Source organism: Grampus griseus, assembly GCF_964374135.1.
Source record: "Grampus griseus genome assembly, chromosome: 3".
Taxonomy (NCBI): Eukaryota; Metazoa; Chordata; class Mammalia; order Artiodactyla; family Delphinidae; genus Grampus; species Grampus griseus.
This window is the reverse complement of record NC_139019.1, coordinates 168,272,973-168,284,945: the sequence shown is the minus strand read 5'-3', so window position 1 is coordinate 168,284,945 and position 11,973 is coordinate 168,272,973. Positions and strand designations below refer to the sequence as shown.

The 11,973-nt window shown below is 60.4% G+C and overlaps 2 protein-coding genes across 2 annotated transcripts; one reads left to right on the top strand and one right to left on the bottom strand.

Moving 5' to 3' along the window:
• Positions 1–524: 524 nt before the first annotated feature.
• On the bottom strand, positions 525–6,907 carry NDUFA11 (NADH:ubiquinone oxidoreductase subunit A11). Its single transcript, XM_082652091.1, has 4 exons — positions 6,504–6,907; positions 2,382–2,474; positions 2,147–2,269; positions 525–706 (listed from the first exon to the last, which is right to left on the bottom strand). Exons 1-4 carry the CDS (start codon positions 6,598–6,600, stop codon positions 594–596), a joined length of 426 nt encoding a protein of 141 aa, XP_082508217.1. The 5' UTR covers positions 6,601–6,907; the 3' UTR covers positions 525–593.
• A 794-nt stretch (positions 6,908–7,701) lies between these two features.
• On the top strand, positions 7,702–10,907 carry VMAC (vimentin type intermediate filament associated coiled-coil protein; the record flags this gene model as incomplete). Its single annotated transcript, XM_082652096.1, has 2 exons — positions 7,702–7,892; positions 9,062–10,907. The coding sequence occupies 2 exons, from the start codon at positions 7,702–7,704 to the stop codon at positions 9,378–9,380; spliced, it is 510 nt and encodes a 169-aa protein (XP_082508222.1). The 3' UTR covers positions 9,381–10,907.
• Positions 10,908–11,973: the final 1,066 nt, after the last annotated feature.

Below are 11,973 nucleotides of genomic sequence, written 5' to 3'. Positions count from 1 at the left end.
CAGCAGCGGCCGAGGACCTCGGGTCCCTCTTCTCGTTGCCGTGGGTACCTGCCCTGAGGGCTCCCAGTGGCCTGTCACCCACCTGTCGGACGGGGACGAGGCTCCGGGGCCAGGCTGTCCAGGGCTCTCCGCTCCAACACCCAGGAATTTGGAAACGGGCCGTGCATGGGGCCTGGGCGTGTTTTCCACATGCTGTTGGCTTTGGGGGGAGGCCCAGAGAGGGGCCTGCAGGGGGGGCCGCAGGAAGGGCTGTGGGCAGCAGGGCCCAGTCCCGCCCCCCATGGGCTCCAGCCCGCCAAGAGAACAGGCCGAGGCCCGCAGACCCCTGCCCGACGCCTGCTCCCTCCTCCGGGGCCCAGCTGGCGCCGTCGGGCCGTCAGGCACAGACCCAGATGCCTTATCTCCTGCCGCTTCCTCACTCCTCCAGCATCCGCCCTGAGGCCCTCACCAGCGCTGGCCTGTCACCCAGCACTCCTCGGACAGGGCTGCACCCCAGAGAACAACGGAGCAGGGGAAACTCACACAGACATACACAGAATTTATTATTTTTAGACGAATTTCAACCTGCCTGAAGTTCCAGGAGGCGGCAGGGCTCACACCTTGGGCTCTGCAAACACCTTCCAGCCCTCCAGCTGGCCCATCTTGACCAGGGCGGCCGTCATGCCCATGTACGCACAGGCGGCAGCTCCAATCCCGTAGCTGTGGGCTGTGAGAGCGGGGAGGCTGGCGTCAGGCACGCACACGGGCAGCTCACTCATGCCCACCCGGGGCGCCGGCAGTGACCGCGAGAGGACAGCCCCCACTCCAAGCTCGGGTGGCCGGGATGAGCCCCCAGGCCCCGTGCCTTTGAAGACACGTGGCGTGGAAACTGAGGCAGGGAGGAGGGAGGAGGGAGGCAGCAGTCCAGGCTGCTGGGTCCGGGGGCGGGAGGGGACGGATGGCGTGTTGGTCGGTCTCAGCTAGTGTCCTGGCTGAGCCTGCCCTGCGGTCCGGGAAGTGGAGAACACAAGACGCCTGTGGCCTGAGAACGGCCGCAGGAAGGGGGTCTGCCTGCTGGGTGCGGCGCTCACACCCCCATCGCAGGCTCAGGGGCGCTGGTCAAACCCAGACCCCAGCCAAGGTCTCGAAGCGAAGGCCAGGAGGGCGCGGGCCTTCTTCCTCAGCATCCTCCCTCTCTGCCCTGCTGGAACCGTCCACGGAGCACTCCCGGCCTGCTGGGCCCTAGGCCCAGCGGTTTATCTGAGTGTGGCTCTGCCCGCCGCGCACCCCTGCCCCGCCCAGGCGAGAAGAGCCGTCTGCTTCCTAGTCCAGGCGGCTCCACTGTGCAAGCCTGGCCTGGGGCCCGGCCCGCCTCCCACTAGGGAGGCATCCGCTCCTGCTTCCCGGGTGCCCTCGGGCCACCTCATCCCCCCTCGGAGACTCAGTTCCTGCATCTGTAAAGTGGGGATGGTGAGAGCGGCTCCCCTGCAGGGCCCTGGGTGCTGGGAGAGGGGCTGCAGCTCCAAGGCCAGCCCCACATGCTCCGTGCGTGCTCAGGGGCCGGCGGGGGAGACAGGCGGCGACCTCGTGTTCTCTGACAAGACGCAGCAGACAGAGGAGAGAGACGCGGCAGACAGGAGAGAGATACGAAGCGAGGGCGGGCGGGGGCCAGGATCACACACCCTGGATCGTATGTGGGGGGCTGGAACAGCGAGAGGGACCGCCGTGCTGACATCTGGGGGAAGGGTGTTCAGGCAGAGGGCACAGCCCATGCCGAGGCCCTGCGCAGGACCGTGCCTGGTGTGCAGGGGGCACAGCAAGGAGGCCACGGGGCTGGAGCAGAGCGAGCGAGGCGGCGAGGGCAGGGAGGGGACGGGAACAGTCCACGCGCGGGGCCTCGGGGGGCCATGCCAAGTGTCACAGGCAGCCACAGGAGGGCGAGAGGGTGTGGCGAGGTGGGCGCGGGTAGCTGCCTGAGCAGCAACAGCTGAAACCACTGCTACGCTAGCTGGTGGCCAAGGTTCAAAGGTGCTGGGAGCTCTCAGGGCAACGGCCGGCTCTGCAGGTGGACGCGCGTTCTTCCTGCCCGCCGCCCCCACCAGGCCCAGGCCCAGGAGACAAGAGAGGGAGGAGGGGTGGCAGAGGTCAGGGGCGCGGGCTCACTCACTGCGTGCTCCCAGGGCCAAGCCTCCGGCGCAGCCTCCGAGGAAGTAGTTGAGAGGGTCGTCAGGCTTCTCGCGGACCTGGGCGCTGATGCAGGAGGTGAGGCCGAATATGGCACCAATGGCAGCTGTAGGAGCGGAGGGGAGGGACGGGCCCTGAGTCTGAGTCAGGGGCCCAGACCAGCGCCGGGAGGGCCCGCGAAGGAGAAGCCCACGCGCCGGGCGGTCTCGCTCGCTCACCTGCGGTAAACGTGTACCGTCCTGTCCTCGCCACTCCCTCCAGGAAGGAGGCCGGGGTCTGGAGCGCCACGCTGTAGGCGGAGGCGATGAGGCCTGTGGGAAGAAAGGGCAGGGAGGTGAGTCAGACCCGGGCCCTGGCTGGGGGCTGGTCCCTCCCCATCCCACAGTGACCGCTCCCTTCATCCTCACAGCAGCCACCAAGGTGGCTCCTGGCGCCACTGCTTGGCCCAGGAGGGGCTGTTTCAGTCCCACAGTCGATGAGCTGGGGCCCAAACCCGGCTCCAAGGCCTGGGCTCTCACCCGCCCCCTCCAGCCCCCAGGCCTCCCCCTACCAAGGCCTACAGAGTGCCACCTGCGTCCCCCTGCCCTTGCTGGCCCCCCGCAGGGCACCAGCCCAGCACACGGCCTCCGCAAGGATGGGCTTGGGCCTTGGCGGCTGCGCTGGCACTCTGGCCCCGCTCCCCACTCCCACGACAGGCTGCATCCACCCGCAGGGCCCAGGGTTCCTTAGCAGAGGCTCGGAGGCTCGCTCCGGGGCCACCAAGGCCTCTTCCTCGCCACCGCCGGCCCGTCCCTCGGCCCTGGCTGGCTCAGCCTCGCCACTCTCATCAGCTCTTACATCTCTGCTGCCGCCCCGGCTGCCCTGCCCCTGACGTTGGCTTTTACGTGTGAGGGGCCCTGGTGGGGGCCAGGCCTGGAGCCAAGTGCCAGGTGGGCGGCCAGGCCTGAGGTCCTAGCCTGGGGCATCCTGAGGGAACGCTGACCTGGGCCGTGTGTGGGTCTGGGGTAAGACTGGGGCAGCCTCGGGCAGCCTCCCCAGCCAGACCCTCTTCAGTGGACATTAGACCAAAGGCAAGCTGGCTGGCTCCAACACGGGGCTCCCCACCCTCCAGCTGACCCTGCTCGGGGCAGACAATGCACCCCTCCTCTCCCGACAGACCACCAGGGTGAGCAGGCTGCCAGCACAGAACTCCTGGGGCCAGCCCACCCCAGACAAAACACAACTGCCACCTGCCAGGCGGCAAGGGCACCCACCACCCCATTCACCCTCCTCGGGGCCCAATGGGCTCAGTCCCCTCTGATCCGTCGCTTCGTGGGCAGGGCGGGGGGTGTCCTCAGACAGGCAGAGCGACTTGCCTGATGCCACCCAGCAGAGCTGCCTGGAAGCCAGAAGGGTCTAAGCCAAAGGCCAAGCGCCACCTTCACCGATGCCCCAGGGATGTGGGCCCCGCCAGGTCCCCAAGCCTGCAGCTTCTGGAGACCTCACAGCTTGCGTGCAGCCCTCACGTGACCTTCCTGGCTGAGCAGTGTTCCCCCCCAGCCCTGGCTGGGGTTCAGCTCACAAGAGCTGTGGGGAACTTTTCACACTGCAGAGCGGGGGTAACCTTGAGAGCAACCCCGAGGCCAAGAGGGCCACCCCACTTCCCAGACAGGGAAACTGAGCCCCAGGGACGACAGGAAAAGAGCACACACACAGAAGGCTCCCTCACGCAAGGCGCCCACCTGAGGACTCCCCAGATCAAATCCCTCCTAATCTCATGATGAACCCTAGGGTCCCTGCTCCCCTCAGAGCGGCTGAAGGCTGGGAAGGGGGGAGGGCACCAGAGTCTGGGGTTCCCCCAAGCCTGCACGGCCCGCCCTGGCCCAACAAACCCCCTTCTTCAATCATCCTCTCACACGTCCCCACCCCCAAACCCCACCTTGTAAAGAGGCTGAATCAGAGGGGGCTCCCCATCCTGCCTGGGACCTGGGGAGGCACGATCTCCAGAGCTGGGCCAGGAAGCAGGAGTTATGACCCTCTGCCGAAGAACCACTGACAAGATTCAGTGACGGTCCCCAAACCCAGTCAGGCAGTGAGTCCTGGCGGGGGAACCTGATTGACCCCACCCCCATTTGCCTGCGGTCCTGCCTGAGGGACGCCCAGTTCACAGGCCACGTGGGACACAGAGTGCCCCACAATCCCAAGACCCCTCAGAAGTCCTTTACCTGGGAGCGGATGACCTGGAAGGTGCCGGACTATCCCAGGGTCAAGGACTGGCCCCCTCCCCCCAGCAATCCTTCAGTAGGTGATGTGCCAGCCCGCGTCCCTGGGAGCCCACCTAACTCCTCAGACGCTGCAGCCACCCTCCCCAGCACTCGAGAGTCTCTACTGACTCGGCCCTTCCACAGGCTCCCGTCACCCCCTCAAAAGGCCCCTCCCCAGGCCCTCCGCCTGCTCCTAGCCTCCTGAAGTGACCGTCTTGACACGGTGCACATTCATTCATTCACAATCTGTAACTGTGGGCCCACATACATTCATTCACTCGTTTATTGTGTACCTTCCCTCACTCATTAATTCATTCACAAGTCACTCATTCATTCATCCTAGTTACTGTGGGCCTTCCTTCTCTCATTCATTCACAGTCATTCATTCACTCACGAAGTCACTCATTCGTTCACTCCTAGTTACTGCCCTGTCTTCCTTCCTTCCTTCCCTCACTCATTTGTTCCTCCAGTTATTGCGTTCCCACGGGGTGCTGGGCTGGGCTAGAGCCCGGCTCCCTGCCCTACAGGGGCTCACCATCCCAGGGAAGCCAAGTGTGAAACGAGTTCCCTGGGTGGAGGGCTGAGGGGCGGCAGGGATGGAAGGAGCGGGGAGGTGAGGGAGGATCCAGGAGCACGTTTAATCAGGTCCTGAGTGTTGAGTGGAGTTGGTCAGTGAGAAAATGCGGGCGGGCAAAGTGAGTGACACACGCACACAGCAACGCCCTCGAAGACCCCCGGGTCCCCTGTAGGGCTCCTGGAAGCCAGCGACCACCCCCAAAACTGAGTCTCTCCACGACCACCCGACATAGCGCCTCTGTCAAAGGTTTCCACCCGCACCCCCTCAAACACCCTCCAACAAGCCCCCTCCAGGCTCTGTTCAAGCAGATGCCACAAAACCCATCCCCTGGGGCTCCCCCTTCAGCCTTCCTGAAGACCCTTCAGGAGGACCCTGGAGCCGCATTCCTTGCCCCAGTCACCCCCAGGAGCAGACCGGGATTTGCAGCCCGGCTCCCAAAGACACCGGGGCAGTTCATCCACCTCTCTAACCTTCAGTTTCCGCCTCTGAGAAATGAAAATGATAACGGTGCTTCTTATTAAATATGCAGAAAATGGTAGCGTTGACTAGGTCCTAATGCAAAGCCTCCCAGTGCAGACTCAAATTCTGCCAGGCCCTGTTGCAGGAGCTGGAGATACAGAGGTGGCCCCCAAACCCATCATACCTATGTCTCAGACTGAGATTGGGAAGGAGACTAGAAGAGGCTAGACTCCAGGGTCTCCCCTGCAGAGGATTGCCAGGGCTGTGCATCCCCTCAGATTCCCCCAAGGCTACCCTTATGGTAGCTGCTGACTCACTTCATTTATCATCTCCGCAGCGCCCCTAAGACCCCTCTGATGGCCCCCAATAAAAGTTTCAGATGTCTCTGACCACCCAGTTCTCCTGGATCCTACAAAGACCTCATCCCACTCCAGAACCTTCTCAAACTTCTGCCTTCAGACACCTCAATAATAACCCACGATCCTCCCAAACTATCTCAAAGACACCAGTTGGAAAGTCTCAGAACCCTCCAGCTTCTCTGACACCGATAATGGCCCCGTCCCACTCCACCACTTCCCACTCCATCACTTTCCCAGAGCCTGGTGAGCGTTTCAATAATAACCTCAAAATGCCAGCACCCAGGGATTTTGACGACCCCAGTGACCAGCTTGTCACATGTACCACGACCTTCCAGGGCCCTCCAACCCTGCCACACCCATCCCCCCACAACGTCTATCTCACACCAGCGGTCCCCATGGCCGGCTCAGACACCCCGACGATGGTCACGTACCACTCCGCGAGATTCCCAGTCCCCATGGGACCCCCTCGGACTGCTCCCAGTGACCCTATGACCTCTCTGCGCCCTGTGAGTTAGTCCGACACCCCCACAAAGTCTACCTTGTACGAGAGCCCCCGAGCGTCCCAAGGCCGCCCCAGACACCCCGACGATGACCACTGCCACCCCGCGAGATCCGCTGCCCCTCCAGGACGCCCTCGGACAGCCCCCAGTGACCCCACGGCCTCCCTGCGCCCTCCGCCCTGGGGACCCGACCAGCGCTCACCAGTGGCACCACCGATACTGGTGGTGGCGTAGGCCTTGTGGTGGCACTCGGTACCTTCGGGGATGTCCCAGTACTGGTGAAGAAGCGTCTTAGCCATGACGGAACACCCCGGGTCCCGCACCGCAAGACCCCACGGCTCCCAGCGCCCAAGGGCGGACGCCGCTGACTCTCGCGAGACTTGCTGGGCGGCGCGCTCAGCCTCTCTTGCGGGCGAGACGGCAACAAGCGAGCAACTTTATTGAGCGCCGCGGAGGTGGACACGGGTCGCGCTCAAGCGCTTGGAATCGGGACTGGCGTAGAGGAAGAGCGCGTGCAGCCCTGGCCGACTTCTGGAGGGGGAAACTGAGGCCGACCAGGATCAGTGAAGGCAGATGTCGCTAGTTCAGCTCAGAAGGTCGTGGGTCAGGAGTGGTTTGACTCCCGGAGGTGGGGCCTAACTAGGGGCGGGACTATCAAAGGTACTAGGCCTATCCACAGGCACAGACGAGACCGCGGGGCCGTACTCCACTTGATAGGAGAGAGACGTCATTATGGGGCGGGACGTGGCGGGATGTGGCCACTCCCAGCGCCCGAATCTGTGGGGAGGCTTGGTTACGCCCAGTGGCCAGTCTTAACCCAGAGTCTGAACAGCGTGCGACTATTTGGGGGCGTGGTCAGGCTCAGGGGCTTAACGAGAAAGTGTCCAATCCCAGTGCTCGGATTCTTAGCACGATGTGGTCTGTGCCTAGTTTGTGGCTAGTCCAACCCCTGGGCGGGATGAAGAATGCTCTAGGCTTGGGGCGTGGCCAGAGCCCAAACATAACCTGAAGGCTTGTGGGCCTGACCAACCCGGCGTTAGCTTCTAAGTAGGGGGGGGGGGGGTTGGTCCTGTCTCGAGGGAATGACCAATCCTGCTGCCAGAGCCCGAACTGGGGCGCCACCAGAGGACAAGGCCAACCTGGGGGCGTGGTTTGTTAAGACCTTGGCCAATCTTGGAGTTAGGCCCGGCTCAGGGGTGGAGTTTCGAGTTGCCGGAACCAGCGAGGGTGTTCGAGTTTGAGGAGGGCGAGACCCAGCCCTGGAGGCGGAGCCTAGCAGTGATCGCGGCCAATCACGCCGAAGCCCTGAACGGACCGCTGGGGGCGTGGCCCCGTGGGCGCGGCCAGGACCGGTTCCGGGCCGCCCGTGGGCGTGGCCGGGCCTGGACCGCGGCGGGGCCATGTCAGCGCCGCCGCCCTTGCAGATCCGCGAGGCGAACGCACACCTGGCTGCGGTACACCGGCGCGCGGCGGAGCTGGAGGCGCGGCTGGACGCGGCCGAGCGCACGGTGCGCACCCAGGCCGAGCGCCTGGCCCGCCACGACCAGCAGCTGCGCGCCGCCCTAGACGAGCTGGGCCGCGCTAAGGACCGGTGAGGCTCGGGGCCGGCCACATGGACTTCTCGGAGGAGGTGGGCGGAGGCAGAGCCGAGACTGGAAAGGAGGACCGGCAGGGGAAATCGTGTGCATTCACGTGGAGCCGGACTACTGGTGGGATTGGAAAAACAAACACCAAAATACTTGACTTAGTTTTCACTATGTAAAGTTGAGAGGTGTCATACAAGTGTGGGTATCTAACTTAAACAGGGTCCATTTTACCACTAGGCAAAATCGGCTGGTCCTGAGTGGTGCAGGGACCACCAGCCGCCTGATGTAGGTACTGGAGCCATGGCAGGTTCTTGAGGAGGGGAGGATGGGATGATATCAGCAGTTTTGAAGAGTCCCTCTAGCTGAGGGTTGAAAGGGATGAGACAAGTGCCCAGGGAGGAAGGTGGTGCTGAGGACCGGGTGGGAAAAAATTCAGAGCTGGTTGGATTCATTACTTCATCTTTACTGAGCATCTACTATGGGCCAGGCACTGTGCTGGGTATTAGGGCACATCAGTAAGACCTATGCAGCCCTGCCCTCAAGCAGACACATTGTTAGGCAGTTCCAATATGGGGTGATTGGGTGTGTGTGATGGAGGGCCACACGGCTCTGAGGGGGCCCAGAGGGAAGGCTTCCTGGAGGGGGAGCCATCTAAGCTGAACAACAAATAGGAAAAGAGGTAGGGGACAAGGGAACTGCAGGAAGAGCTACAGGGATGGATGAGAGAGTGTGTTAGTCTGCTGAGGTTGCCGTTAAAGAATACCACAGACTGGGTGGCTTAAACAACAGCAAATCATTTCTCACAGTTCTGCAGGCTGGGAAATCCAAGATCAAGGTACTGACAGATTCAGTTCCTTGTGAGGGTCCTCTTCCTGGCTTGCAGATGGTCATCTTCTCACTGTGTCCTCACGTGGCACAGAGAGAGAGCAAGCTCTCTGGTGTGTCTCTTACAAGGAAACCCTCATGACCTCATCTAAACTTACCTCTCAAGGCCCCATCTCCAAGTACTATCACATTGTGGCATAGGGATTCAATATATGAATTCGGGGGAGGGACACAGACATTCAGTCCATAATAGGGGGACTTTATCCTGACAGGGATGGAGGTCGGGAGCAGGGGAAGAGAACCTCTGGCTCCCCCGTGCCATAACTGCCCCGTGTTGCCTTCCTGCCAGTGAGATTGCCGCTCTCCAGGAGCAGCTGTTGACCTCCGAGGCTACTGTCCAGAGTCTGCAGGCTGCCGTGTGCCGGAGGGACAAGCTCATCAGGCAGCTGCAGCCCCGGGCTGAACTGCTGCAGGACATCTGCCGCCGCCGGCCACCCCTGGCTGGGCTGATGGCCACCCTGGCTGAGGCTGAGCGCCTGGGGCCCTTGCCGGCCAGTGTCCCCAGTCACCCACTCCCTGGTGGGCCCAGTTCACACCTTGCCAACAGTACTGGGGAGGAAGAGGACAGGGACCATCTCCAGCCTGCTGTGTTGGGGACCACTGTGTGAGTGCCAGAGGAGATTCCAGAATGGAGAAAGAGGACCCCTACGGGGACTTTTTCCACTGCTGTGGGTGTGCTTGGGGGTCACCAGTACCCCAGAGAGGACCCCGTGGCAGAGCCATAATCCTGTCCAAACGTCAGAACCTGCTAAAGAGTCATAGGTTTCAAATGGGCGGCCTACAGGAACAAATGCAGATGTTGAACCCGGAGAGAAGTGTTTGTTTTTTTAAAAACAAAACTTTGAATCAATCAATCACCCTTGTTGGAGAACTGGCAGTGCTGACACAAAAATCTGGATTTCTAGCTTCGGACTGGGCCGTGCCTGCCTGGATCTGAGTCCAGGGCACCCTCTTCAGTGAGTGTGAGTTTCAGGCCCCACATGTCTCTTAGGGCCAGATGTCTGGCCCCTGAAGCATCTGAGTTTGAGACCTCTCTTTTTCCGGTGGAGGCGGATGATTTGAGTTTCTCTCCCTTTTCCCCTTGCCCTGATTTTTGTTCGTCCCGAAGCATTCCCCATCCTAAAGCTTTTTCTTATTCTCATCTCAGTCCAGAATTGTGAGCCTCAACCCTCAGGCCATTTTGCATTGGTTATATGAAGACAAAGTTTTAATCCTAGATTTTTTCCCCCCAAACTCTATCCTTCCCTCAACGCAGGGAAGAGTGTGTGTGTGTGTGATGTGCTGAGATGTCTGCAGCCAGGCTTTGCTGCCCAGGCAAACTCGGGCACCCCATAAGCTTTTCTTGATAGCGTCCTGCCTCAGGGTCTTGACACTGGCTGTTCCCTCCGCCTAGAATGCACTTCCCTCAGCTGTCACATGACTAGCTCCTTGTCACTCAGGTCTTTGCTCAAACGTCACCTCCTCCCAGAGGCCTTCCCTGACCACCTTATTGGAAGTCATTCTTCTCCACTCCACCCCCACTGCCTCATTTGATTTTCTTTATGTAACTTCTTACCATCAGAGTGGAAGCTCCATGGGGGCAGGGTTTTTGTTCTCTGTCACCAGTGGCAGGCACACTCTGGGACCCCGGTAGGAACAGGATGGGTCTATGGGCCCTGAAGAGAGCCAGGGACCCCAGCACATCCCATGAGGCGCCCCGGCCAGTGTAGCTTTTGTAGCAGCAGCTGGCTCCTTTTTATATTCCTTAGAGAATCTATTTTTTCACTCCTTATTTCTATGCTGCCCTTCTTGGCCCAAGATATTCGGGGTGCTTTTTTTTTAAAATCAAAACAGGGAACCCTGTGCCCTTCTCTGCCCAGCCCAAGTGCCTGGCCTTGTACCATGGTAGCTTTTTACCGCCTCCTGACTCAGGGAATGGTCATACCAGGAACCATGGCGGGGCACAGCCCCTTTCAGCCCGGAAGGCTCAGCGTCCACCCTCAGCCCTCAGGATGGGGCCGCCTGGCGTCTCACAGTGACCCCTCAGTGTGGCAACAATGGCCCGGTTTTCTCCTTTGGACGAACAGGGGTTGGAGGGTGCTGTTTGTACGAGGCGAAGGCAGGCTGGCGCCTGTCGGAGCTCAAGAATAAACCAAATGATTTCATGGCATTGGTCCTTCCTCCTTTCTTCCTGGTGGGGGAGCTGGAGGGGGGCTGCTGTGCTGCTCCTGGTCCAGGGTGGGGCCCCGCTGGGTGCGGAGACACAAGTTACAGCCCCGGGAGCTTGTGCCAGGCACTCCACACACACGGTTGTGTCTCATCTCCTCAGACAACTATGCACACAGGCATCACCCCATTCTACAGCTGTGCAAAGCAAGGCTCAAGAGAGGTAAAGTGAAAAGGGCCTCTGGGTCGGAAGGGCCCTGGCCACTTCCAATTTTTTATTGTTGAAATTCTGATTCTCTTAAAAATGTGGAGACGCCCAAACAGAGCTGCAATAGTTGTGGTTACATTCTACATCTTTCTATATATATATAAAAAAATCCAACATTTGTAACCCTCATAAAAATACACAATGGAGTATTTCTTTGCCTACGTAAAGAATTTTGGACTGCAGCAAGCCACAAGAATTTCTGCAGCAGAGTGCCACTGCCGTTTCTCATAAAACTGATGGTGTTGCAATCAGCTGTAGCTTGAATCGCAGCGCCGGGTGGCTTGTGATCCACGGCTTGGCTTCTGACTGTGGCAGCAACTTTCGACAATACCACTGTGCTGTGTGCAACTGCAAGCTTTGAAAAGCTTCTGATGATCTCTGGGTCTCTGCGGGTGGTGGCGTCCCCAAACGGGGGCCCACGTTTTTAGTCCTGGGAAATCCATTATCATTTTCAATCCTGACTGTTGGTGTAACGCTCTCGGTTGGCAAGATGTCCAAAGTCTCGACAGAAGGCATTCAGTGATGGCAGCCTTGGTTCCTCTTGGATTACGGATGTCAGGGGTCAGGGTCGCCTCTCCGGCCGGTACTGGAGCCCCTGGCTCAGCGGCTTGTCATGAATGAGCCAGCCCACCAAGTGATGTTTGAGACCTGGAAACCAACCACCAGGTGACCCATATTGACTGGCCCTAAGTAACTACCAGGAATTGCTTTGTTCAAGTCAACGTTGATGTCTGTAGGACCCAGCTGTGAGCACCACCTGCTGGACAGGGGCCTGGGTCACCTCGAGT

Bases quoted from the DNA above. Each gene is read 5' to 3' on its own strand.
- NDUFA11 (XM_082652091.1), bottom strand. From the start codon at position 6,600: ATGGCTAAGACGCTTCTTCACCAGTACTGGGACATCCCCGAAGGTACC. The intron at 2,270-2,381 runs GTGAGCGAGCGA...CCGCTCCTACAG, and splicing joins ACGGTACACGTTTACCGCAG to CTGCCATTGGTGCCATATTC. The intron at 707-2,146 runs GTGAGTGAGCCC...CCGCTCTCACAG, and splicing joins CTTGGCCCTGGGAGCACGCA to CCCACAGCTACGGGATTGGA.